The sequence below is a fragment of the Cyanistes caeruleus genome, chromosome 3, assembly GCF_971803275.1.
Source record: "Cyanistes caeruleus chromosome 3, bCyaCae1.hap1.1, whole genome shotgun sequence".
Lineage (NCBI taxonomy): Eukaryota > Metazoa > Chordata > Aves > Passeriformes > Paridae > Cyanistes > Cyanistes caeruleus.
Window position 1 is genome coordinate 95,069,509 of NC_141703.1, and position 26,710 is coordinate 95,096,218.

A 26,710-nucleotide genomic window follows, 5' to 3' on the forward strand; every position below is an offset into this window, starting at 1 on the left:
GGGAGGGGGCAGGGCCCCGCGCGGCGGAGCGCGCACGCGCGCGGCTCGCGCAGGCCCGGCCTCCCTCCGGCCCCTTCTCTCTGCCCTGCCACGTACGGGCGGTGGCGGCGGCCGTGCCCGGGACTCGCCAGGGGCTGGACGGGGGGGCTGCACCGGTGCGACGGCGGAGAAGCCAGAGTAAGAGAGCGGCGGCTGCTCCCGGGGGCAGCCACCCGTGGAAGCGGCGGGAAGGAGGGAGAGAAGGGCAGCTTTGGGTTTGGGGCGAGCCGACCGCCCCCTCCTCCCCCCCGCCCCCCATCGTTCCCCGGTGCCGGGGGCTGCGCGGCCCCTGGCGGAGGGCCCGGGAGACCCCTCGCGTCCCCCCGGCCGCGGCTGAGGGAGGCGGAAAGCGCCCGCGGCCTCCTGGGCCCGAGGGAGCGGGAGATCCCAGGATCCCTCCCTCGGCACGGCCAGGGGCTCCCGGGGTCACCCAGCCGCTTTCCCTTGGGAGCCACAGGAGCTGCCGGCTCCTCATTTCCAGTCATTGCCTGTGACTTCTGTTCCCCTTTGGGCCGGGCCTGCCCGTGTGGGAACTGGAGAAAACCGAAAAGAGCTCTTCTCCTTTCTGCTCCCTCGCTTCACCCCTCCGCCCCCCCACCTGCCTTGGGAAAACTCATGGCTCTCTCTCGGCTGGCGTTTGGGAGGCGGTCCTGCTTGCTCGTGTTTCTGTCGGCTTCACCCTGATCCTTAACCCTGTTTGACAGGAAAAATGGAAGCAGGAGTGTCTGTCCTTCCCTTGCCTGGGCAAGGCTGTTTTTCTCTGCTGCTGTGCAAAAAGGGTAGTGAAATACAACGTGGTGATGAGATGCTGGTTTTAGAGGGGATCCTGAAGTGACTGGCCTAGATTGGGCAGTCCCTGTCCACATGCACCACCTAGATTAGTGCATGATGCCAATAGAAAGTGAGCCAGGAGGGGAGGAAAAGTATGTACCTGCGAAATGCAAGTAGTACGCCAGGAAGGTTAGAAAGATGTCAGTGTGATTCCTATGGGAAGCAATCTTTAGTCTGAAACATGGAGACATAAATGTTTTTTGGTTGGTTGATTCCTCTCCGCCCCGGGAAAGTAGACACACACAGATTTTGTTAAAAAGCTCATTAGTGTGCATTCTGGATGTGTTCTCTGAAAAACTCTCTCAATGGAGTCATCCATTCAGCTGTGTCATAGAGAGGGGAAAAAGCTTTAGTGCTGTGTAATTCAGTAATTTGAATATTTTACATAGTTTTCTGTAACAGTTGCAAGCAGCTGCAGTGTTTAGAAGTGTTTTTAAATCTGGACACCTTCAAGCAGAATGGAGAACAGCTGGACCAAAAAAAAGTGCATTTAAATATTCTCTTACTATGTTTTCATAGTCATTGACAGACAGCAGGTTTCTGTGTGTAGTGCTGGTAAATAAGGCATTACAGTAGCTCCTTTCCTTGCACAAAGATACAATTGATACCTTGTCTGTTGAAAGGCCCCAGGAGTTCAGCTGTGTCCACCAAAATGTGTATGTTTAGGACTAACAAGTGAGGTTCGGTTCCTACTGTTAACAGTTTCTGAGTAGCATATATTGTAATGCTGAAGAAGCAAAACCAGTGCCCATCTCTAATGCTTAAACAACATGAGGAGGTAGCTAAATGAACTCTTTGGTTTAGCCACTCTTAGATGCATTATCTGTATCTCATATTTGTCCAGTGCAGTAAACTTACGTGGACCTGTAGCAGCTCTGGGGTGAAAGGGGTACTATCTTCATGCCTTACTCATTTCATAAAATGTGAGTGAGGCATCAGAAAAGTAGTCTCTTCCTGTTCCCCTGCTTAGTGTGTCACAACAGTCTCTCACTGTCAGGAGCAGCTCTCTTTTTAAAGGAGAGCATTTCGTACCGAGGATGAGGGGAGCAGCCTCAGCCTTTGAGAACCAGAGTGGCTTTGTGTCTTCTCTGGGGTTTGCCTCTACTCTGACTTCATCCTGTATGTTCGGTTTACTTCCAGTTGAGTTGAAAGAGGAGAGCTGGGAAGCCAAGCTTTATGTGGATAACGGGGAGCCTACTTTTTTCCTCTGGTTAGCAGTGGATCATTTAAAAATCAGATTATGGATTCTTAAAATTGGCTGTACATATGAGAGAGAGGAGTTGCCAGAAGGGTACACGCATGGGATCAGAGGGAGGAGCCAGGTGTGTTCCCTGTTGGACTGTTCTGTGTGCTACATCATCTCTTGGAGACTGTCCTGGAAAGGAATACATTACTGTTAGGGATTCCTACATGTCATTATAAAATTGAAAAAAAAATAAAATTTTCTTCTATTATGAAATTAAAAGTCTTGTTCAAGAGCTGTTTTAGATGAATGCAAATTCTACAATACTCAAAAATGTAAATCTGATTGTTACATTGTGGATAAAGTAAGGGATTTTTTTTTAATTGGGTATGTTCACTAAGAAGTTCTAACGTGAAAGACTGATGTGAATTGTGTCATTCTACGGAAGTGTGACTATAAATATGTTTATTTTCTGATGCAGCTTACTGTTCTCTGCCACTGATAGTGCATGGCGGCTAATCTTAACTCTGTCCTGAAGTGAGGTGGGAAAACTGTCCAATAATCCAACATCACTAAGACAGACAAGGTAATGATAAATATGTATTTTTGGAAAGCAGATGAAAGGAAACGTATGGGTCAATACTGTTTTATTTTTTAATTTTTAAATTAAAAAAAACTTCCAGCAACCAACCAACTTGTGCAAAACCCCATGCTTTTAAATCTAATTTAATTAGGCTGGGTTGATGTGCCTGTAGTCAAGACTCCTATGTTACAAAACCTGAATAATGCATTAGTGAGCATGAACAGTACTATAAATCTCACAGTTTCATCACAGTGCATCAGCAGCAATGTGGCTGTGTTAATTGCAGGTCCCTTTTCCCTGCAATTAGGCTGTATCCACCTACCTCCTCTTATGTGTGATTAGGAGAGTGAGTTTTGTTCAATAATGGCTTGTATCTTTTTGGGCTAAACAAAGGGCTTTGCCTGAAATCTTTGCTTTATCCCCCCCAGTTTAATTGCAATCTAAATATAGCATTATACTGCAGCTTTTTAATGCAAAATGTTGTCACTGAAACAGTAAAGTTAAATCTATACAGGTGCATCAAGGAATGGGAATGTATTAAAAGGTTTTAGCTGAGTGTCTTGTTTCTGGTAGTAGAGAATTTTCCTTGCAGTACTTTAAAAATAGACTGATTATAGCAAAACTCATTTTTCTTATAGGGCACTGTGTTATAACATCATTAAAGGTAAAGGAAAAATGACTGCATATCTCTGAGAGCTCTTCTTGCACAAGAGAATAAATAACATATACTTTCCTGCATGTGGCTTCAGAAATCTTGATTTGGATATGGGCTGCCTATGTTTTAAGTTCACCACTAACTGTACTTCAGATGTTAAGATAACTGCTTCTTTAGTTGCTCCTCGTTCCAGATCTGTTGTTTTGGCCCTGTCCAGAGCAGTGAAAATAGGAATGGACATTTGACTAACTACCTGGATCTCCTTTTCTGGGGCTTTTTTTGCCCTCTCATTCCTCTTTTGAGTAACTTTGCTGTAGTTACAGATTTTTAAATATAAAGCCTTTGTGTTTTCAAAGAGAGATGCTTAATACAAAGTGGTACTTTTTAAATTTTCTTACATAAAATGTTAAAATATAATATTAGTATATGCTGTGTGCTGCTAGTACACAGCATATACTACAAGATGGCTTTGTTACATTTCCTATTCAGTTGGAACAGTTGTTCACCTCTTAAAACACAGAAAGTAACAGACTGTTCTGACCACATGTTGAGCCCAATGAGTAGCTCATGTGTGGTCTATTGAGCTGCTTTTAAAAGTCTAAAATATCCCAATCAAAATTTTTAAAAATTAAAAAATTGTGTGTCTTCCTTTCTGGATAGGAACCTGCAGTGAGTTCTGATCATCCATGTGACGATGAACCAGTGTTTAGCTCTGCACTTGTTCAGGAAGTGATACATGATTCATCTTGATCCCCTTAGTAAAGCTATCTTACAGGCTGAAATCTTTGAGATAAGATACTTGTTTTGGCAGTCTTTTCTTAAATGAAAAAAGAAAAGCCATTTGTTCTTTTTCATAACAGGGGGGCATGTAAAAGTAATTGAATAAGGTGATAATGTAAAGCTTCAGAACCATTATCAGATAGATTAAAATAACTAACAGTTCAGTTTTTTAAAATGTTTGTAATGTTTTGCTGCTAACAGGTCTGCAGGCGATAAGGAATCCACCATGAATGGGCAGCTGGACTTAAGTGGGAAGCTGATCATCAAAGCTCAGCTTGGGGAGGATATTAGGAGAATCCCTATTCATAATGAAGATATCACCTATGATGAATTGGTGCTAATGATGCAAAGAGTTTTTAGAGGAAAACTTCTGAGCAATGATGAAGTCACAATAAAATACAAAGATGAAGGTAAGGTTTAATAACTACTGTTGAGGTTTAATTGACTACTGTTACTCTGATACAGTGTATCTGTGGATAGAAACTTCGAAATTCACCTTTCAGAATTGTCCAATGTCACGGACAAATGCAAGAGATTTATTATGAAATCTTTTTAATCAGACAATAGAAGCTGTATCTCTTGTTATACTCTCTTAATAGCATTTCCTCCATTTTTTTTCTGAATATTTCCTCAATTTTTTTTTTCCCTGAAAGTGCACTTTCTGCTGTTGCAAGAAGTCAAGTCAATTGCAGGTTTCTCTTCTGTTCACTCATTCAACTTTTTTTTTTTTTTTTTTTTTTTTTGAGTTTTCAGTGGATTTGAAGATGAAAAGAGAATAAACATGTATGACCTAACACAAGTTCTTATAAGACTGAAAACTTGATTTAAGTGGTGGTAATTCTTGATTGTTTTTCTCCATCAATAAAGATTAGAAAAATAATTTTGATTTGAAATATGCATTTGAAATTATCTTTCCTCTTTGGGACCATTTGAATCACTTTGGTTGTTCCAGAGAAATTACTGATCATTAGTGTTAAAATAAACATAACCTTAAGGACTGCCACAGAATGAAAAGATGCATAGAGACAGCAAATTCTAATTGGAGGGCTTTTCCTCTTTGAATGTCAATGTGGCATGGATAAATTACTTAATTTGGGACAGAGGAATGGTGTTCATAAAATGAAACTTGGAATGAAGTGATAAAATCCAGTCTGTTAAAGACTGATGATTATGCTGTTGCACAGTAAAAAGTGCCACGTTACTGAAGCGTTGAGGTTCATTTTTCTTAATAGCCCTAGGAGACCTTAGTGCTGCCTGTGCTGCCTAAAATGTCAACTTTCATTCATATATCTAAGCAATAAAATTCCACTTTGAATAACCCTGAAACAATCTTTTGAGGTTCATGAAGTTTTTGAGATGCTGCTTATCAAAATTGTAAGTAGTGTAGGTCTTGGGTCTTGACCAATATTTTGGGTCATGATATCTAGTGAAAGGGAGCTCAGCAGATTTGTGGTGGTTTCATTTTCCCTCTTACCACATTTTTTTTTCTTTCTGAAATGAGAAGGGTGAAAGGAGATTGGATGCTTTTTTATTAGGTTAAAGCTTCAAGTTACTTTGGTTGTTTTGCATTCTTACCTGCGCTTTAAGTATGGTCCTCTGGGGTTTTTAGTGTATACTGTTCTGTTATATTAAAAATAAGATAATGGTGTATGATGGAGACAGTAATTACAGTTTCATTCTTTGGTTGTCTTTCACAGTTCAGAGACTTCCTGTTTTTACTTTTAGTTTTCTTTGTCTCAGTATTGCATTTGGTTTGCATAGCCAGGTTTTGGTAGTAGGGGGGGTTACAGAGGAGGCTAAAGCCAGGCAGCTCCAGGACAGACGTGATGGCCAAGGCTAAATCAGTCAGAAATGGTGGTAATGCCTCTGTGGTAACATTTTTAAAAAGGAAAAAAAAAATTGCAGCACTATGGCACAGGTGTAGTTTTGGCCAGAGAAGAGAGGAGCAAGAATATGTGAGAGGAACAGCTCTGCAGACACCAAGGTCAGTGGAGATGGAGGTGCTTCAGGTGGCAGAGCAGAGATTCCTCTGCAGCCCGTGGTGCTGAGCATGATGAGGCAGAATGTGCCCCCACAGCTCATGGGGGTCCATGGACGTGCAGACATCCACCTGCATGGAAGTGCAGCCTGTGGAGGAGCCTTGCACCAGAGCAGCTGGATGCCTGAGAAAAGGCTGTGACCTTGTGGGATGCCCATGCTGAAACAGGCATGGGTTCCTGGCAGGACCCATGGAGAGAGGAGCCCATGCTTGAGCAGGTTTCCTGGTAGGACTTGTGACCCTGTATGGGGCCCATGCTGGAGCAGGCTGTTCTTGAAGGATTGCACCCCATGGAAGAGTGACCCATGTTGGAGCAGTTCCTGAAGATCTGTTGCCAGTGGGATCCACTCACATTTGTGCAGTTTGTGGAGGACTCTCCCATGGGAGGAACCCCAGGCTGGAGCAGGGGAAGGACTCCTCTGCCTGAACAGTGGCAGAAACCATAACCTTCCATTCCCTGTGCCCCCGCATCACTGGGGAAGGAAGAGATAGAGCTGGAAAAGAAGGAGGGATTGAAAGGTGAATTCTCCCCTCTGATTTTGACTGGTAATAAATTCAGTTAATTTTTCCCCAAGTTGAGTCTGTTTTGCCCATGACCGTAATTGATTTGTGATCTCTCCCTGTTCTTATATCATGTCTTGTCCTTTCACTGTATGTTCTCTGCCCTGGCCTCTTGTGGAGGGGAGTGATGGAGTGGCTTTGGTGGTTACGTGGCATCCAGCCCACACACAATGTACTACTATTCCACTCTGATTTCAGTGTATGTTAGCTGATCATCACTACTCTAAACAAATAAATGTTCTTAATATCAGAGGTAGTTGCAAGTGATCAAGGAAAAGGTTAATAAGGCTTCAATTTGCTTGTCATATGAGAGCTGATATATCCTTAACTTCATTTCAACTAAGCTGAGATTGTTCCTTAAATATATCCCAGTCATTAGATGCATTGGAATATATACATTTCAGCTATTTCTATTTTGTTACTTATCCCCCCAGACCTCCAGGAATGCTTGTCTGGATCTGTTATGAGGAGATAGTTTAATGGGTCTAACGATGTCCACTACTTCCACAGCCTCCATCTCCAAACTCATGTGCACAGTCTTTGAGTGTTCAAAGAATGCTTCATCTACCCCTCCATATTCCTACATTATGTTTAGGTTATGTGGTGTTTTTATTAATTACCAGAGAAAAGAAGCCTCAGGTTGAATGCTGCTTTGTGAAGTCCAGTTTTATATTCAAGCTTACAAACTCCTGAGCTAAGGAAATTGCTCTGCTAGATGTGAAACGATTGTCATGTCCTGTTTAAAGTTCTTGAGTACACAAAACCCAATGTCAGCTAGAAAGAACCCAATCCCAAATAAACTAACGAGGACTGTCAGCAATGAATTTGTATGAATCAAAGAGTAAAATTGTGTCTTAGGCCCACCATGTTACTGAGTTATACGTGCTAAAAGGCCCTGCAGAGCCAATAACGGGAACTTTACTTTTTTTTAAAAGTTATGCTTGAATTTAAAATAGAGGGTGTAATATGAGATTGGCCTTTTTCCTCTTGTTCTTCATTACTTTGTAATAGAAGATGGTTTAGTCATACTGCATGTATGCAAGCTGCTGTGCTAGTCAGTAATCTCTCAGCCTTTGGTAAATTTACCAGAGTGAAGGAAAACTACATTTTGATGTTGTGTGGTATTTTGATTGTGTAGGGTTTTGTGTTTTGTTTTTGTTTTTTCAAAAATGGACTAAATGAAAACTGTAAGGGTGGATAAGTCTAGTGGGTGAATAAGTCTAGTAGATGATGAAGCTTAGTAGATGAGGAAGCAGTTGGCAGGGCAAAGGAATGAGGCAGACTTCTAATGTCGTCAAGGTTGAAATTCATCATCGTGATGCAGCATTAATGCTAAAATACCTTACAGTGTAGTGGTTAGTTAAGGGAGTCACTAGTTTATAGAAGGAAAAAAAATATAATTTGCAAAACAGAGAATGTGATACATGAGAAATTGTAGAGAGAGTAAGCTGTGTCTCTTGTAAAAATGGGAAAGATCTTAAAATAACAAGACAAGTAGGGAAAATAAAGGAAAGTCTGTTTTATTTTCCAACAGAAAATAATTAATATTGTGTAATTTTATCTGTATCATGGTAACAGGAATTAAGCTTCATTGGCATTCCTTAAGATGAAAAGTTTTTTGCTAAATCTAATATACTTAAATTGTCAGACATTTCTGTGGCTTTATACCTTATGAATCCTAGCATGCACTCTTCTTGGCTAATAGCTTGATGGCTGTCAATAGGAATTACAGAACTGACTATGCATCTAACAAGATTCTCTACTTAGTGCTTCTCAGCCTTTTTTTTTCTGCTAACAGTTTAAAATAGAAAATTTATTAATTCTTCTTAATGCCCTCATCCTAAAGGTTACAATATGTAAGGGAGAATTAAGATGGAATGATCCCAGTTCTTTTGGGTGACATTAATCCAAGTAAGCCATGTATATTGATGTGCATTTTCATCTCACTGTGCAGGATAGACTGTTTAGAACATGCATCTTTATTCAGACAGTGAATCTGAGTGTGTCTGGTATGACAGAAGAGCATCAAAGGATGGTTTGCCAGTGTTGTGGATTGCTAAGAGAAGTAATTATCATTTATTGTGTTACCATGATAATAAGGAATAGAAGGGCTTTGTGTTAAGACATCAGTGGATTTTGAAATCAGCGTTTAGGAAAGGTTGGTAAAAAACTGGAGAAAGTGTTTGATTTGGAGGGTGCCCACACCTCATCATACCCCTTTTTTACTGCCAAATTAATAAAATCTGTTTAACTTTGATGAAGTCTGATTGTCCAAATCCTGTTATGGATCATAATGGCAAACAGGGACGTAGATCCTCCTCTTCCTGGCACTGGTGAGGTGGCACCAGTGAAGGGTGCATGTTTGTGCTCACTTAATGTGTGCACTCCAGACTTGGAAAAGCTGTGGAGGGGTCCAGCAGGGTGTGATGAGGACAGGGAGGGGATTTGTGCAGGCAGCCTTCAGGGAGCATGGGAGGGAGCTGGGCTTGTTCACTGTGCTGCACAGGGGGCTGAGCCAGTGGAAAGGGAGTTGCAAAGGCTACGGAATGTGAACCATTTGTGGTAGCACCAGATGGCAGCAGCCAGAAATTGCAGTTTGAGAGGCTGAGCATGAGTTTTGGCCAGGAGGGCAGTGTGTCACTGGAGCAGGCTGCCTGGTGGGGTTTGGAGCCCTCATTTCTGGAGACTTTCCAGTCTCTACTCAGAGAATCCATGACTGATACTGCTATCAACAGATGCCTTTTTGAGATTGTGAAAGTGAAAACTGTGCATTAAAAAAATCTTGGGAGGCAACAGTATTTCTTTCAGGAAAAGTTGAAAATTATTTTATATGCCATCACTTTATTAGTGTTTGTAACTTAATTTTGTTAGAAAGCACCTTCTTTGAAGTCTGTCAGGGACAGTGTTATTAATAGTAGTTAAGAAAACCTTCCATTGCGGAGGTGTTACTTGTAGTCAGGGATGACAGAATATGTAGTTCTTAAAATTCTGAGCTGTTTTTGACTTTGTATCACATGTTTTATGACTATTCATACTGAAGCATTAATTTATTTGAAAATTTTAACTGTAACTTAGATACAGTTTGCCCTTGTCACCAATCTGTAAGGAATTTATATACACTAAGAATTTTAAGGCGGACATCTGTAATGGAAAACCTGTTCCTGTGTCCATCCACAGAGCCCCCTTGCTACAGTGTTTCATAGAGGAGCCTGGGCAGCACTGAGTTGGCTTTGTTCCAAGTTGTGTGGCATTTATCTAAAAACTTGCTTTTCAAGGTGAAACTTCTCTAGTTGGATGGGCTTTCACCTCTGTTCCCAGTCATCAAACTGCTGAAGGAAGTGTTCCTGCTGTCCCTTGTGCCAGAACACATTTTCCTGATAACGCGCTCCCACTCTTTCCTTTGCGCTGCTTAGCTTGGGTTCATTTAAGCTATGAACAACCTGTTGAATGTATTAAACACCAGAAAATTTTTCCTCCCAAAGACAATAGTCTTGTTTTAGTTGTGATTTTGTTGAGTAAGCAAAGATGTTAATGTAGCTTTCCTTGACTCAATTTAAAAATTGTGAGAGACCAGACTTAATGGGAACTTGGTATCACTTTTGAGGACTAATACAATTAAAGGTGATCAGTGCTTTGTGCACAGCCCTTTGTATCTTAAGAATAAATGATCCCATCCAGTTCTAATATAATTCCTGTGACAGATGGCAATGTGCAAATTCATCAGAATCCTCTGACACATGACATGGAAGAAATCCATGCCTAAGAATTGTATCAAATTTGTATCAAATTCCTTTTTGAGAGAAGTTTTCTTCCGACTACTCTGGCATCTTTGTGTCTTCATACTTATTTGTGTGTTAAAGCTGAGAGAGACCTTTACTATTCACTTCTACACATGAGTTTTGTTTTTCAGCAAGGGAATGGTAATAGTCTTGCAACCTATGTTTTGAATATAACCTAAGGAAGTGCTCTAGACATTTGAAATTTTATTTTGGTTTTTAAAAATTGAGTTTGGTTTGGCTTGTGCATTCATCTGACTTCTCACTGTTCATGAACAGCATGGTTCTAGAGCCACTTGGCGTAGGCATCTCACTTTTAACTGGTAGCCTCATTCTTCCTCGCATTGGACTTTGTGAACTCTTAGCTCTAATGTTTCATCCTGTATGTAAACATAAAAGAACGACGTTATGATATGGAACATCGAAGGGCTAATGTCAGAAGACTCTCTTTTGGAGCCAGTCATGCATCTGTCTTACCTTCTGTGCATGATTTCTCTGCACACTGATTCTTGCACTAAAATAATAAACATTTTTTCTAGCAACCTCACAATCAGATAGGGAAAGTTATTTTTGAGTAATGAAGGAACACTTCCATCCTGATATGTAGGTCAGTAATTAGAGGCTATAATTTTAATGTAATTTTTTCTTGTTCTTTTCAGATGGAGATCTTATAACAATTTTTGATAGCTCAGATCTCTCCTTTGCAATTCAGTGCAGTAGGATACTTAAGCTGACATTGTTTGGTAAGTATAGAAGACAGTATTTTTCTATTTATTTTAAATAATATTTATTAAAATTCAGGCAGTACTTCAGAGTGGTACAAAAAACTTTAAATTTGTCATGTCAGAAGGTGAAGAAAATGCAAACAGTAAGTTGGAACTGCTGAGTTAATACATGCTATCTGTCTTCTCTTGATGTTTTTCATGAGAATTCTGAACTTAATGGGAACTGAAACTACTGCATTTTGTAAGGTTGCTCAAAGTATTTGGCACGTGTGCATATACATGTGATCAGTGGTTCTTTCTTCCTTAGTACTCTTTTCCATGTTCTCTTCCACTCTCTAGTGTTTGTGAGGTTTTCTTCACAGGTGCATGAGAATTTGAAGCTGACACTTATCTTGCAGTGGTACCTTGCTCCAAACTAGTGTTAGTTGTTTGGAGCTGAATAGATCTTAACATTTATCCTTTAGCCTTTGTGTAAAAGTTCTTTATTTTCAAGCTACTGTAAGTAACTCAGCATGTAGTTCCAAGACTTTAACTTGGACACTGACCTTATTCATGAATTGCAGCAGTGTTGTGTGTGCCATGTTAGTTCTAAAGGTACAGCTTTCCAGAACCACTGCATCATTCAGGGTATATTCAGGGAAATGAGTAAACAATGCAGACACTTGCTGTGGACTTTGCTTTGGACCTGTAGCTTTTTCTGAACTGAGATTATATTAAAGGAACAGTAAGCTCTAAAATGAGTTCAGTGTGTGTGGACTAAACTTTGTCACTTTAAACTTCACTAAGAGTGATAGTGCTCCAAGCAAGTCAAAGTTGGAATTTTTTTTGTTAGCTTAAACTGGATGTTACTACAGTCTTAAGTTTATCTAATTGCTGTTTTGCAGTGAATGGACAACCAAGACCCCTAGAATCCAATCAGGTGAAGTACCTGCGCCGAGAGCTGATAGAACTTCGCAATAAAGTCAATCGTTTACTGGACTGTTTAGAACCGCCAGCGGAACCAGGGCTTTCCACTAATCTGCCTGAGAGTGGTAGGCAGCCTGGCAAAGAGTTGTTTGCTTTGATTTGCAGAGTGGTGTGCTGTTTAACAAAGTGAAACATGGATCATTCTTAATTGTTGCTTGATGGCCCAGAACTTAATTTTTAATTCTTTAGTTATTTCAGAGTGTAGTGGTTTTTTGTTCAAGGTTTCTGGAGTAAAGTACTGAACTAATTTAGGAATTAAAACTTCAGAATCCAAGGTTTTGTTTCAATGTATGAAAACACTGTAACTAACACCTGTGAAACCCCCCAGTGTCTTGAGAGGGCTTTTAGCCAAATTAATAGTTTGTTGCTGAAGAGTTCTTGCTCGCAGTTGAGTAGTCCCCTCTGCTTACTTTGGGCTAGCTCTGGTGCTTATCTTGTGTTGCTAAGCAAGTTTGATTCACTAAAACAGTCAGATGTCAATTCAGCAAAAATTATATCCACTTTTCTTGCCAGGTTAGGAAATTGAATCCACACATTTTGCGCTCAGACCAGCATCAGAGCTGTCTCAGGGTAAGCAGCACGAGGGTGCAGGTAGGGGTGGGAAAGGATTTTTGGGGAGGGCAAAATGGGAAAGAAAGTCTTGTTCTCATAGTTTTGAGGTATTGATCTCCTAGCTTAGAGCAGTTGTACTGCAAATATTCTATCTCTGTGTGCTTAACTACAGAGTTTAGGTAAGATGGAGAGAAAAAATAATGACATAGTCATGAAGTAAAGTGCTCTGAGTAAAGGGGTGAACAAAAACATCAGCCTGCGTTTTAGGAAATGTTGCTTTTGTTTTTGGACTTTGAAATTTTACTGCTTTTGTTGCTTAGAAAAATCCCAGCCCTGTTGCTACAAAATATGCAATTAGTAATTTCAGTGGAATACCATGGATTCTGGTTACAGACTATTTGGAAGGAGGTTAGAGTGATGATCTAAGAGTGTAAATAAAACTAGCCATCTGTAGTTGTTTGCTTTTAACAGAAAATGTGGAACTATGAGCTAAGGCATTTCTGAGGGATAGTTATGCATATAGTTGCAAAGATCTCAACATCTCAACCTGTCAGTTTAGGAAAAATTAGTGGAGAACATTAGAGTACAAACCAGAAACTGCAGCTGATAAAGCAGCATAATAAGTTGGAACTGTCCTGTATGTTCTCTTAATTTTGAATTCTTTGTGGGCAATTCATTTGTTTGAAGCAGGAGCTTTGTGCCTTTGAATTTCAGAAGACATGATCTATATTGCTAGTCCACAGTGTTAGTGTATCTTTAAGTAACTCTGCAAGAAACTTAAGCTTTGTGATCCATCCCAGTTTCAGATACATCAGTGATTCTTCCCTGTTACCCTAACATGCACATTTCAACAGTTACATTTACAAAGCCCCCCAACTGTGCGTTGTTGCAGTTGCTGTAGAGCAATGTGTGTGTGTGCTGGTGTTTCAGTTCTGGAGAGCTGGTAACTGGGCGTTTTGCTTTGTAGATGCTGTAGATGGTAGGGACGAAAAGCCTGCTGCTGCTGACGCTAATGTTAAGCCATCCACTCAAGTTATAGCAGCGAGCATGTCTGCATTCGATCCGCTAAAGAACCAGGATGAAATCAGCAAGAATGTCATGTCAGCCTTTGGCTTGACAGATGATCAGGTGTCAGGTAAGGATGTGGCTGGTGAAAAGGAAAGCTAAACCTGTTCATAATCGATGACTCCCGTTTTGATTTGTAACAAAGCGTTTGTATGTTGGATGTATTAAGCTGCGTTCTGTGTTCACTATGTCCTTTCCGAATTCTAAAACTTGCTATGTTAAGGTGTTGTATCTGTGTGCTAACTTTTGTATAGAAAATATTGAAATGTTGCTGTTGATTTTAGCATTGTGTTTTAGCTTGGAGTAGAAAATGGCTTCAGTTTTTTTAAATTTGAATTACTTAAAGCTATTGTGTGGACAAACTTAATTGGTATCTGACAGTGACAGAAGAACTCGCTGCTCTGCTTTAAGGTTTGGTCTTGCAGTTCATGTTCTTGGCTTGTGCTTCTGCTGTTTGGGTCATTCAGAATGTGTCGTATGGTCCCACCTTTTCTCTTTTTCATTTTAGAAGTAAACGGAATCAACTTTTTCACTGTGAACAGAAAGGAATAGCATACTTCACTGAATTATATTTATTTTTGAAGACCTGAGGACTGTTAGCCCTAGTAATAAAATGCTAAGCATATGAAAACTGATTTTACTAAACTGAATGCTGTCAGCTTGAGACAGGGTAACTGAAACTAGAAAAGCTTCAATGTAGAATGTGATAAGGAGTGTGATGTAGAACTTAGGGAAGTGATTTTGCATAGCACCTGTGCAGGCCTGGCAAGGTTTAATGGTTCATTGAAACATGAAAATGAAACTGCTGTTAGCTAACAGGATTTGCTGTGTACTCTCAACTCCAGAGCGAGTGAGTTTTATATGATGTGTGAAGTAATGATACAGATGAGCAAGCCAGTAGCAACTGGAGCTCGTTCCTCCAGTATGGGTGCCATGGCAAAAGCGTGGAGTAAAAGGAATAGATCTGCACCATGAGATTGTGACAGTGCAGGATCCAAAGTTGTACCCACAGAGAGTGGTTGACTACAGTATGAAGTACTGGTCTGTGGACCAGGCCTCTTGTGGGATCTCTTCCTCCATGGGACGTTTGGGGTATTGTTACAGCATGGTTCTTTCACAGACCAGACGTATTTGAAAATTTGCAATGGGCTATCTGAACAAGTAAGCAAGAGGAAGTGAAGCACAAGAAAATTTGAGTTAATTTTTTAATGAGTGTTTTTGTCCCCATCAATTAATGTTTTGATCAGTGTTACTTCAATATTTGTGTCTCCATAATTCTTCTGAGAGAGCAAAATGACCATTCTTTGAACGTACAAAGAGCTCCACAGAGGACCATTTAAACAGGGTATAAGAAAAATCATTCCTAAAAGCTGTAATCCTGCAGTTATGTATATAAGTGCAAATCAAGTAATAGGCAGATTCAATAAACTTTCCCCTAATAAGATTAACATGAAAACACAATTAGAGGCTTGTTGGATGCATATTTATCTTGTGTAAATATAACTATCTTAAAATTGCAAATGAACTGGCAGCAGTTCTAGTACTTGTGCTTAACTAAAAGCAGGTATTTGAAAGTAGTGTATCTTAGCATTCATACAGTTGGAAATATCTAGGTTTAAGCTCCTTTGTTTGTAGCAAAATATTTTTCATTAAATTGTAGTATATTGCATTTGTTCACATGTGTGTTTCTTCTAGTTCTTAGTAAGAACTTCTTACTAATGCAGAGCAAATCTGAATTCCCAGTTTCCTCGCTGTCTTTGGGTGTCAGTTGGAGTATTTTCAAAATCAGCAGAGCAGACAGTTGCTTTTAGACTGAAGCTATCCTGTCTGGGTGTATGATTTTAACACCTCTTTGGAGGTTTTCTGTTCACATGCTATTTTACTATCAGTAAAACGCTTTGTGGCCTGTCCATGTGTTTCACAATAGGACACTAATCCATTTGGATAGTTCCATGCAACCTTTTAACTTTGCTCCAGATAAGAAAAAATAGGTAAGTGCATGTTGTGTCCAAACATGGCAACTCTTCAGTGTGTGTGCATGGGTGTGTGTGCAAGGTTAGCAGTTGAAGCTGTTGAAAAAATACTCTGTCATGATGGATTTTATCTCACAATTGAACAAATGAGTCAGGTTCCTCAAAAGAATGAAATCTGAGTGTGCTAGAGATAGGTGGAAAAATCCCCCCCACCCCCGCCAATATTTTCGAAAGAAAGTTTAGATGTGCAAATATACACTAATTTTAGCTTGGGTATGACACACATGTAAATCTGAAGTGGAAAAAATGTTAAAAACATCACAAGGGAGGGATCTTGTATTAGAATTTTTTAATTTCAACTCGGTGCTCATTTTGCATACTGTATTTTGTTCTTCCTCCTCTAGGACCACCCAGTGCCCCTGCAGAGGAGCGATCAGGAACGCCAGACAGCATCGCTTCCTCCTCTTCTGCAGCCCATCCCCCTGGGGTTCAGGCACAGCAGCCACCCTACCCCAGCACACAGCCACAGACTGGGCAGGTGGAAGGTAAGCAGTGTGCTTTTCCACTGTCCTGGATCTGAAGGATGGTGTCTGAGTCTGCCTTGAATTAGCAGGCTTAGCACATCCAAAGTGGATGCCTTTGGATACTGGAAATCGCTGTGCGCCCCTAGGCAGAACAGACTTTGTCCTCACTGCCTGTGCTGGTCGATGCAGGAACAGCAGGTGGAGCAGTGGCTCTTTGAAAGGGAGACGGGAGAGAATTTTCATGGTGCTGTGTTCTGCTTGCATCTGTGCTCATGTCATACACTGTGTGTTATGTTGAGCTTTCACTCAACTAATAGTTTGTGGACTTGTCTACTATGTATTAAAACTGTTGTTTATTCATAATTTCTATCTAACAGACTGGAAATAGTATTTCATGGCTTCCTTTTTGTGTTTGGCTCTGTGCTAGTCAAGTTAAACCCCGTAACATCTTAAATGTATGGTAGTTCCTTTTAACTCCTGAGAGCTCAGCTGGCTCTCCTTTAAATTTAAAGGTCTTAGCTCTGGTGTTCAGATTTGTTTGCACTATGCCCTTAAAAATGCTATTTAACTTCTCACAATTTACCTATTCTGAGGTTTCCTACATTTGGACATAATTTCTTCTGGTGCTGTTTTCTAAGTGCACTGAGCCTTCTGACCAGCACACTTCTGGATTAAACTGTTTGTGAAATAACCTGCTTTGTTACTTCTTTCTCCATATGAAGAATAATACTAAATTATTTCTGTGCTGGTGTTGGCACAAGTGAGAGCCCCCTGATGCTTGCTTTACTGATGTAATACTCAGACACATGTGAGATGATGGTCAAGTATCCATAGTCATTTGGATTTTCTTGCCTGAAGGGAAATAAGTAATATTTTTTTCGAGCAGAGCATTTTAACAACTGGTAGTTATGTATAATATTTAAAGAGGTATGAATACTGTTGGTTGCAGTGGAGCTTATGAAACACTTCCTGCTTTTTCAGCTTTTTCTTGCTTATTAAAGTGTTAAAACATAGCAGGAGACATCTTTGGTAGCTTAAAGATAGAGCAGTTTGGTGTTTATGTATAAAAGTTACTTTTGTGAAAAAGGGCTCCAGGTTCATCTGTTGGCAGTGAGAAAATTTAATGTTCAGAAACCATATTCTTAGCTACTGAACTTGCATTTTATGAGTTTAGTTTTTTTACTTTAGTTTAATACAGTAAGGTAAGAAGTTTTAAATGTTGCTGTTAAACTAGAACTGAAACAAAGAAGTGAAACACTTAAAAGCACTAGGAACACTAGCTTGGAATCCTGTATGGCTGCTAACACCAGGGAAGGGGAAAAGTATCTGTTTCTGTAAAACTCATCTTATTTGTGGAAGATGTTATCTAGGCTTATGTATCAGAGTAGATGTAGTGTTTTTTCTAAACTTGGGTCAAGGAAAGTAATGCAACAGTGCTAATTATAAAAGGTTTTATGTAGTTTTATGTAGTTTTTATTATTGCTACTGCAATCTTTTAAGTATTGGTTTTATTTTCTTTGGTCTGTGGTTCAGTCTTTGGGAAAAGATCAGAAGCAACTTTTGTCTTTGTTCATTAGAAATACATTGCTTATGCTGTGAATTGTATGTATGTGGTAAACAGCAGTCTCTCACCAAAGCTGGATAATGTAAGTGCAATTATCAATTTTATTCCAAAGTGTTCAAAGATTTTTCTTTGAAACATGGAGTTGGTTTTTATACGTCACTGAGGTTTGATAGCACCTCAGTCCAGTGCTAGTCTGTGGGTTTGTGCTTTTGTTCCCACAGAGCCATAACCCAGCCAGAACTTCGGATAGGTTTTGATTGGTTTTCAGCAGGATGGACTCACATAAATGGCACTGCTGGTGAACTGCAGGTTCTGTTAGAAACTAGTTTTGAAACTAGTTTTAAGATTATTAGTTCATATTATAAAAAACCCAAGACACCCCAAGGTCTGCTTCCCCCATACACTTTCCCAGTATTTTGAAAATATAAGTAAACTGGTGATGCCAGTCATGTGTCAGTCCTTCTGGTGTATCAGGGTTTATTAATTAATGGCTTTCTCTGTCAGTCAATGCTGTGATGATTGTGATTGGTTATTAGGTTATGTGTGACTATCAAGTCACCTCACTTCTGTGTGCTGATACTACTGAAGGGCTGCCTCCCTTGAGAAGTTTTAAGCATTCACTAATTTCAATTAAATCAGTCCAGCAAAGATGTTCTAGTACAGTGCTGTGTCTTGTGGCCTGTGCTTTTCTACCACTAAATTCAGTCCTGAACACACACAAGAAGCAGTTATATACAGATGTGGATACTTTTTTAGTCTGCTGAAATACATGTGAAATCTCAGTCCCACAAGCACTTCATGGTCTTCTAGGAAAAAGAATGTTGTGTGAATATATGTAAATGGTTATATTCTGAATGAGACTAGAAGTCTTTTTCAGTGCACAGGAACAATGGTAAATGCTGGCAGACTCTTTGCTGCAATAAGCCCTGCTAAGTACAAAACCATACACTAGTGCTGTAGCTCATCTAGTTTTCAGAACAAAAATGCAAGGGGAGAGAAGATTGTGTGTGAGGACCCATAGGATCCTCGCCTGTATTCATTGCCATAAATTAAGAATGTTTTCTTAAATGGCACTGGAACACCTCTCTGTTCTCCAGTAACGCCTCAGCCTTGGAGAAAACAGCAGGCTTTCTCAGAAACCTCTGGTAAAACTCCATGCTCTTTCTTTGCTATCCCTTTACCTGGGATTTCCAGCAGGTGCCAGTGTGGTCTCTCTGTTAGCCTGCAGGGAATTATCCCAAGACAGGCAGTCTGCTGGTTATTCTCTCAGAACTTCCCCACATCAAATGAGTTTCAGAAAGAGAGCTTTCTAATTCTTAATTATCTTAATTATTCTTAACAGGCTTAAATTCTCTTCAAGCCTTGTGCTTTGAACTCTCATCATCCCACAATAATTGCTCACAAAATAATATTTTAAGTGACTGCATCAATATAAAGTATTCTAAGTACCTGAGTGTGAATGTAAAATACTGCTCCTTTCAGCTGCAAATAATGCAGATAAAAGAAGAAATAAGGAGTTACTTTAAATCAGTGTGGACAGGGGTCTGTCTGGGAGGACTTGGAGAGTTAAGTTGCTTTCCTCCCGGCGCAGCCCCGAAGATAGAGTTTACAGTCTATTTATACAGTCTGCTGGTCTTTGCAGAATGAATAATAGTACAGTAACACTTCATAATAGTAAAGTTTCCATGTCTGCTTCAGTTCATCTAAGCTTTAGTTTTGGCAGATAATTGATTTTGTTCTTTGACTGTGACTTACTAGATTGAAAAACAGCAGAAGCATAAAGCCTCAACAGGACCCATAGGTTGTCTAAACAAATATTCTGCCTCTTCTGGCCAAGAAATTGAAAACAGTGAATGCAGGAAAAATAAGCATAGACTTGGACTACCAAGCTTAAGAATGTATGGTTTTATTTTTGCTTCGGGTGTATACCACTGGGTCTCTTAAGAAAACTTGGCGATGGTAAGAGATGGATGACTTATCTGGAAAATTTGGTCGGCATAAATAATGTACTGCTCTGCTTACAGTACTTGGTTGCAGAAATGGTCTTAAAAACATAATCTAAACAGACAATCTGAGGACATGTTTAACTTTCGAAGTACTTTAATTTACAGTGTAAGTTCTGGAGCAGTTATGAAGATGTTTAAAGATTCCTAGTCTGTTACCCACCAGAGTAGTGCTAACTAAGGTACAACCTCTGAAAATGTGCAATAGTAAGCCTCATGTAACTCTTTAGATAAACTTTATTTAGTCAGAACAACGTGTTTCAGAGACTCAAATCTGTACTTCGATGTCATTGGGTTTGTTTCTGTGATGTTGAACTGTCAGGGTATCGTTGGCTGTAATGCACCAGGGTACTGGGCTTCAATGAAATGCGTTTTTAATCCCTAGGTCAGATGTATCAGCAGTACCAGCAGCCTGGTTACCCTGCTCAGCAGCCGCAGGCCCAGCCCCAGCAGCAGTACGGCGTGCAGTACCCAGGTAAGCAGCTCTGCAACAGCAGCTCAGCTGCAGGACCTCTCCTGCAGTGCCCGACCCTGTCAGCTTCAGTTCCTGACCCTGTGGGGCAGGTCAGGGTGCTGAGCTGCCCAGATGCCTGTGTTCCTTTTTGGGAACTGGCACAATTCAGAAATTGCCAGGAAGAGAACACTGTAGCTGTTTATGTTGTTAATATGTAGTCAAAGTTCAGCCCTACTTGATTGTGACCAAAGGCAGATGTCATTACTAGTCAGCAGAATGCCTTGTTAGAAAGGCAGGCAAAATGAATCACCTGAAGGGTGAGCAGCCTTCAGGATTATACTCCGCAGTCATGGTATTCTAGCAAGTAAGTGACTAAACATCCCAATTTAGCTTCCTTAAATATCAAAGGTGTCTAAAGATGGCCCCTATTTCTTGTGTCTAGAATGATCTCCATGTCCAAAATTTACTGATCTAAACACTGTAGCTGTCAGTCAGTAAATCCTTGGAAATTACACATACTGTAAATCCCAGAGAAACTTTCAAGTGATAGTTTTTCTTTTTTAGTTTTTGATTTTGCTGATAGCTTAAGTAAAGGTGCCAGTAGACTTTCAGCAGAAGAATATTTTAGTGCCCTAGTGGTTTATGTGCCATGAAATATGAAAAGCTAGCTTTGGTGTATACCCAAAATAAACTTGATCTCAGAACTTCCAGTTTCTTTGGAAGCATCTGGCATCTAGGAATGCATAGTATATGCTAGGAATGATAATCCAGATGAGGTTTAGGGATGAACCTGTAAGAATAGATTCTGTAACAAATTGCATTTTGCTTAATAATTTCAGAAGATGATACAAAGCATTCATCATTCCTTGTTTTAAAAAATCCTCCTTAAGCTAAACAAAAGACTACCATTAAGTGGCTCATTAAGTAGATCCAGTGTAACCTTTTCTTGGTGCACAGTGGGAGTGCATCAGTTTTTATATTGATGAGGAGATTTGCAGAGCTCACAAAGAAATTCCATGCTTAGCTTGGAAAAGAACCCTAGAATACTTGGACTAAAGGTTTGTGCCTCAGACCTTGTTCCTGTGCACTGTGTGAGAGCTTGTTGGTTTGAACATTGATATGGTGGCTTGTTCTCTGCAGGTTTCTACCCCCTACATTTGTAACTAGATTACAGAGGCAGATGTACTGAGGTATAATTTCAGAAGTAGCAAGCCTGTTGGAAGTAGAAGGGTCTGTCTGACTCTCTAGACTTAAAAACTGAGTGGGAAAACAAAGGAATTTCACTCTACTTTCTAGACATAGCCTACCATCGTCTAATCAATTATTTTACTGGTGTTCCTGTGAAAGCTGAAGTGCAATGTGAGTTTTGCTTTCCAATTAACATCATTGTCAAGTATGAGTGAAATGGCACCAGAAACTTACGGGGGCACCTCTGTTTGTCATAACTTAGTTCACAATTAATCTTCAGAAAAAGAGGTTTTTTTGAGGACCTATTGCCTTTGGAGATGTTGGGTCATAGGATCTTTTTGTTTGTGTTGCTTTAGTTCTCATGAGTATTGTCTCCTTTCAAACCCATGTCTCCCTGAGAGCAGGATCCCTTCCCACTCTTGTAGATCTACTACTAGGCAACAGTGGCTATTTATACAAGGGTGTAAAAAAGGACCCTTCAGAAGTTTGTCTCATGAGTAAATTTTGATCCCAGTTTCAAGGTGAGTTTCTTGCAGTGCATTCTTACCCTTACTCTTTCCATTTAGGGCTGTGCACTTTTAATAATTTGTGTGTCTGGTGTTTAATGCTGACAGGATTCCAGTCACTGGAGAGGTTTCATTGCAAGTAGCTGCAGGTGTGTTTCATGATGGATAAAAGTAGCTATTTCTTCATGAAAGGACTTTGTTCCATTTTAAAATTTTCGAGAAGAGAAATTCCCTTTGGAAGAAGTTTCATACAGAAACATCAAATTTTTGGGGCATATGTAAATGGAAGTTTTGTGCTAAAGGGTTCTGTTCTACACAGCCTTTTCATATTTAATGCTAAAGAACTGAAAACACCTATGATTTAACCAAAGGCATGACTTATATTAAACCCTGAGAGTATTGTCAAGCAGTTTAATTTGGAGGTTTTATTTGGGAAAAGGGTTGAATTTTGCCTCATTTGCCAATGAAGATTTTTTCTGTGTGTGTGATATTAAGGAAAAGACTACTTGTCTTTTTTTAATTTATTTCTTGTCAGTCACAGGAAAACTGTTTTTTAGTAACTGTTGTCAGTGTGCTGTGCTGCCACGGTGTGCACCAAAACCCTGGCCGTGCGCTTGTGTGAAAGGCAGGAAAACTCGCAGTTCACGCTTGGTTTGCCTTTTCTGTGCTTCCTGCATCGTTTTGCGTTTGTCACTGTGACCATTAGGAACAAAAGGTCTTTCTGCAGGCACCCACTGTTCTTTAGCGTCTCTTACCCTACCTTGCTCTCTGCCTTTCCAGCAGGCTACAGCCAGCAGCAGCCCCCGTCGCAGCAAGCCCAGCAGTTCCCGGCCTACAGCCAGGCGGCTGCCCCGGCCCCGGCCGCCGCCTTCCCGGGGCAGGCGCAGCAGCTGCCGGCGCAGCAGCCGCCGCAGTACCCGGCGGGCAGCTTTCCCCCGCAGCCCTACACCACGCAGGCCTCCCAGCCCGCCGCCTACAGCGGCTCCCAGGCGGCGCCGGGCACCTTCCAGCCGCGGCCCGGCTTCACCCCCCCGCCCGGCAGCACCATGACCCCCCCGCCCAGCGGGCCCAACCCCTACGCCCGCAGCCGTCCCCCCTTCGGGCCGCAGGGCTACACCCAGCCCGGGCCCGGCTACCGCTAAGGAGGTGCCCCTGAAGACAGCGACTGACACGTGCGATTCCATCCCGACAGACTCCAGGATTTTTAATCGAGATTCCAAAACTGTAATGAGGCAAAACTATAGCTGTTAATTAAATTCTGCTGGGGGAGGGAAATGACCAAATCTTTCCTGCTTTAAATTGTATTTGCTTCCTAGTTTAATTTGGGGCTGGGTGGTTTTTGGAAAACACTACTTAAATGTCTGTAAAGTGATTGACATTCTAGCTTGCCTTGTCTGAAGGATATGAAGATACTAGTTGAAAGTTTAGCCCACTTATCAGGCTTGTTTTTACTAATACCATGATGTACTAAATTAGATTCATTCTGGAAGTCAAACTAGATATGATGTATTATAAATTGTAATGTTCACATGGAAAAACTAATAAAAACCCTGAATCTATTAAATGCCTGATCTTGATTTTAGAAGTTGGGGAATACTGAACAAGGCAACTGTGCTAAAGACCAGTGTGCATGCTGGGGGCAAAGAGCCCCAGCTCTTTTTTTCGTGGTAAAGAGCAGCAGTGTGCTGGGGTTTGCAGGAGGAGAGGCAGAGTTCTGGGTGTGTAAATGGAGAAGTGCAGGACTGCAGATGGCTTTCACAGAGGTTTCACAGCTGGGGGTGGTTTTGTGCTGTCAGCTGTCATTAATTGTCAAGTGACCCTTTTACCAAATGGTTAGGAACCAATCCATAAAATCTTAAAGCCTCTTATCAATTTTGCATTAACAAGGTATGGGGGAGAACTAATTTATTACTTGAAAATTTAAACCAAATGTGTGTCTTTAAAAAAGAACTGATAAAAACCCCCCAGCTTTTGACTGTGACTCCACAGTTCTTCTGGGTGGTTCTTTGCCACCCAGAAAACTTGGGAGTGCAATCCTAGTGACTCAATTTTGAGCCAAGAAAAAGCAGATCAAGGGCTGTAATGAAGTCAATAGACCATATTACAGCAGAGGGCAAAACGTTCTCCCAGTTAATATTTTCCATTTTGCAGATTCTAGGAATATGTAAAACTAAGTGGGGAATAAAAAAATGAACTGGAGCAAGCTGCCTGAATTCTCCTAAAGAAAAATTAGGAAGTTGAGTGAAAACATTCTTACCTTCAGCATCCTTAAACAGTGCAGTGCCCACAGCTAGCCAGTAAGCTGTGGCTGTACCTCCTCCCATTTCTGCTCTGGTACCTAACACATCCCATTTAACAAGGGCTTGTGTCCAGCAAGCAGTTTGTTCTGAATAACAGCATTTACCACAGAAACTAGCCCTTGATTCCATGTAAAACACTTGAAAAAAACCACTTGATTAAAAAATATTTTATTAGGAGTACAGTGTACCTGCAATGTACTTTATAAGGTATTTTCTATAAATGACTACTATATAGATCTGGGTGTTCCTGTTCATATTTCTTCAATACATTAGTAAGATAATGAATAACACCTTTAAAAAAACCTACATCTCTTTATTTAGTTCGTAAATGTTCAAGCGGTACAACAAGTAGCTTTGGGAGAGGTTTTAATCAAAATAAATGTAAAGCAATTTCAAAGTTCAGTTATCAGTATTTCCCCTTTGTCCCCAATGAAAAATGTTTTAAACCAGAATTTTTCCTTTTAAATAAACGTGATCACGCTGTTATAACTAGTTTATTCTTTTTCCTCTTTCATTTGTCTTCCCAAGTTCCCTTGCACGGTACGTACATTTGGCTTTTGAAGCAGTAAGTGTCAGGCTCTGAAAACTGCATTTTCCTGAAAAACCCCAGCCGGGTTTTTCATTGCAGCCAGGCCAGCTTTGTTTCTTCATTCCATGTACATATGTACCTGTCCACTTCAATTAGAGAGCTCCAGCCCTCCCTGCCAGGCTCACGGGCAGCGGCGCTGACTCCACAGTGGCAGGCTGAACGTGGCTTTGGCTGGGGCTGACACATTTGAAAACAAACACAGAAGAAAACCCCACTGAACTTGATCATTTAAAGCTGCACATACAGCAACCTGCCTCGGCGTTTTGGCAGGAGCATAAACTATGTGTAAGGAGAAAGTGCTTCAAGTTTACTGGCTGCAGAATATTAAAAATTATAGGATCTTTTCTATAATTTACGACTGGGAGATGTTACAGGTGGGTTAGGATGGGTAGCTTATGGCACTTGCATTACAGGACCAGTGAATATTTAAAAACTAACGCACATTGCATTCCATGACCAACTCTGGCATATCTGTGCCTTAAACATTTATTACAACATCGTGATAAATAATATACACACTGTATCTTTTAAAATACCATATAAACCATACCTCAAGAATAGGGAGCCAGCTTCCCTATACATTATCCTACAACATGTCCCTAGCCTGTGTTTCTTTTTATTCTAAAAACAAGTTTGTAACACTGGATAACTACAGTAAGCAGCCTACACTATTACACAATTAATGCAGTATTGGCATTAGACTGGCACAAGCCTCGCACGTCAGCCAACACCGAAGTGCCGGGCGCACCGTAAGCGTTGCCTTCCTGCAGCCTGCGCTGGGCAGCTGGGCTGGGCCTCTGCACCGACCTCACGTGGCATCTACCACTTGCCAGGTATCGATGTGCCGCACTCGTACCAGCGGACGTAGTTAATCTGAGTCTCCCCGCCTATCTTCCCAAATTTGACGGGTTCCTGACGAACTGCCCTGAAAAAGCCTGGAACAGAGAAGAGAGTTTTGTTTGCGTGAAGCTCTCAGGACAGTACCACGCTTTGGCTCCCTGGGACGCCTGTAACATTGCAGTGAGTGGCTAAAGTAGTCACCGAGCCGTTAACCTGACTGCCACAAACAGGGCTGTTTGCTGCCCCTACATCCATTAGCACTCTGCAATTTTCCCACCCAACTCAAAGCCAAAGTGCTTGGGATGGCAGCACAGAGGTGAAGCCTGCCTCCCCTGGGCATCCCAGCACCCTGCCGTGGGTGGTGCTGGCTGGGCACAGCCTGTGCCCCCTCTGTCCATGCTGGGCTCCTGGAACAGGAGGCTGCTCCACATTGCAAAGTTGACACTGCAGTGGACCTCAATAAAACCCGGACACTGGGGATAGTTCACTCTGTCTCCCCATCCTTACATGAGAAATCATCCTCCTGGCTTTCACTCTGCTGCCTTTTACAACACATTTACTTCCCCTTCAAAACAACATTAAGTTTCAAATTAAAGTGGGGAATTGGGGCTCCATCCAACCTGGCCATAAGGAATCTATGTGTGGCTGGAGCAGACACATAGACACACGCACACAAAATACTCTTCTGCAGCTAAGAGACAGCATTGGCTGTGATTCTCTGACAGCATTTCAGGTCAAATACATATAGGTATTCAGAAATCAACCTGCAGCAGCCAGAGCAATTGGTCTGTTGGTCTTTCTTTTCTCTATTCAGTTCATTTACTAGAAAACAAGCTATTGAAAACTACTTTTGTTTGCTTGTTTCGTTGTTTGTTTTGGCCTAAAAATGAGTGTAGCTCACAAATTCACTCAAATCCAGTTGCTGAAATCAAATTGCTTTTAAGTGTCTTTTAAACTGAGGTAGCAAGGTTGTTAGGTAAAAGTTTTTTTAAATATTCAAATATTTTTAAAACTG

At 40.9% G+C, this 26,710-nt stretch overlaps 2 protein-coding genes across 56 annotated transcripts in view; one reads left to right on the forward strand and one right to left on the reverse strand.

Annotated features, from left to right (window-relative positions):
• TFG (trafficking from ER to golgi regulator) lies at nt 1-24,758 on the forward strand. Of its 6 annotated transcripts, none has more exons than XM_086883090.1 (9): nt 1-177; nt 2,535-2,639; nt 4,273-4,481; nt 11,106-11,189; nt 12,056-12,202; nt 13,657-13,824; nt 16,132-16,272; nt 20,204-20,293; nt 22,747-24,758. In XM_086883090.1, exons 3-9 carry the CDS (start codon nt 4,298-4,300, stop codon nt 23,106-23,108), a joined length of 1,176 nt encoding a protein of 391 aa, XP_086739216.1. In that variant the 5' UTR covers nt 1-177; nt 2,535-2,639; nt 4,273-4,297; the 3' UTR covers nt 23,109-24,758. The 6 variants fall into 6 exon arrangements, with proteins under 6 accessions (XP_086739216.1, XP_086739219.1, XP_086739217.1 ...); XM_086883091.1 differs by having other exon boundaries at nt 5-177; nt 22,750-24,758; XM_086883093.1 differs by lacking the exon at nt 13,657-13,824.
• The window catches only part of ABI3BP (ABI family member 3 binding protein), a 144,149-nt gene continuing 141,857 nt past the window's right edge, over nt 24,419-26,710 (reverse strand). For all 50 annotated transcript variants that reach the window (XR_015285041.1, XM_086883080.1, XM_086883064.1 and 47 more), the window contains one exon: nt 24,419-25,790. Coding sequence is in view for 49 of the 50 variants with exons in the window: in XM_086883080.1 (XP_086739206.1) it covers nt 25,675-25,790 (116 nt within the window). In the remaining variant the exon portion in view is untranslated. The remainder of the gene's footprint in view (nt 25,791-26,710) is intronic.

What these genes read in the sequence shown, in the direction of transcription:
- TFG (XM_086883090.1), top strand. Translation starts at nt 4,298, where the DNA reads ATGAATGGGCAGCTGGACTTAAGTGGGAAGCTGATCATCAAAGCTCAG. An exon ending in CACTAATCTGCCTGAGAGTG is followed by an intron (nt 12,203 to 13,656) that starts GTAGGCAGCCTG and finishes TTTGCTTTGTAG; the next exon opens with ATGCTGTAGATGGTAGGGAC. An exon ending in GACAGATGATCAGGTGTCAG is followed by an intron (nt 13,825 to 16,131) that starts GTAAGGATGTGG and finishes TTCCTCCTCTAG; the next exon opens with GACCACCCAGTGCCCCTGCA.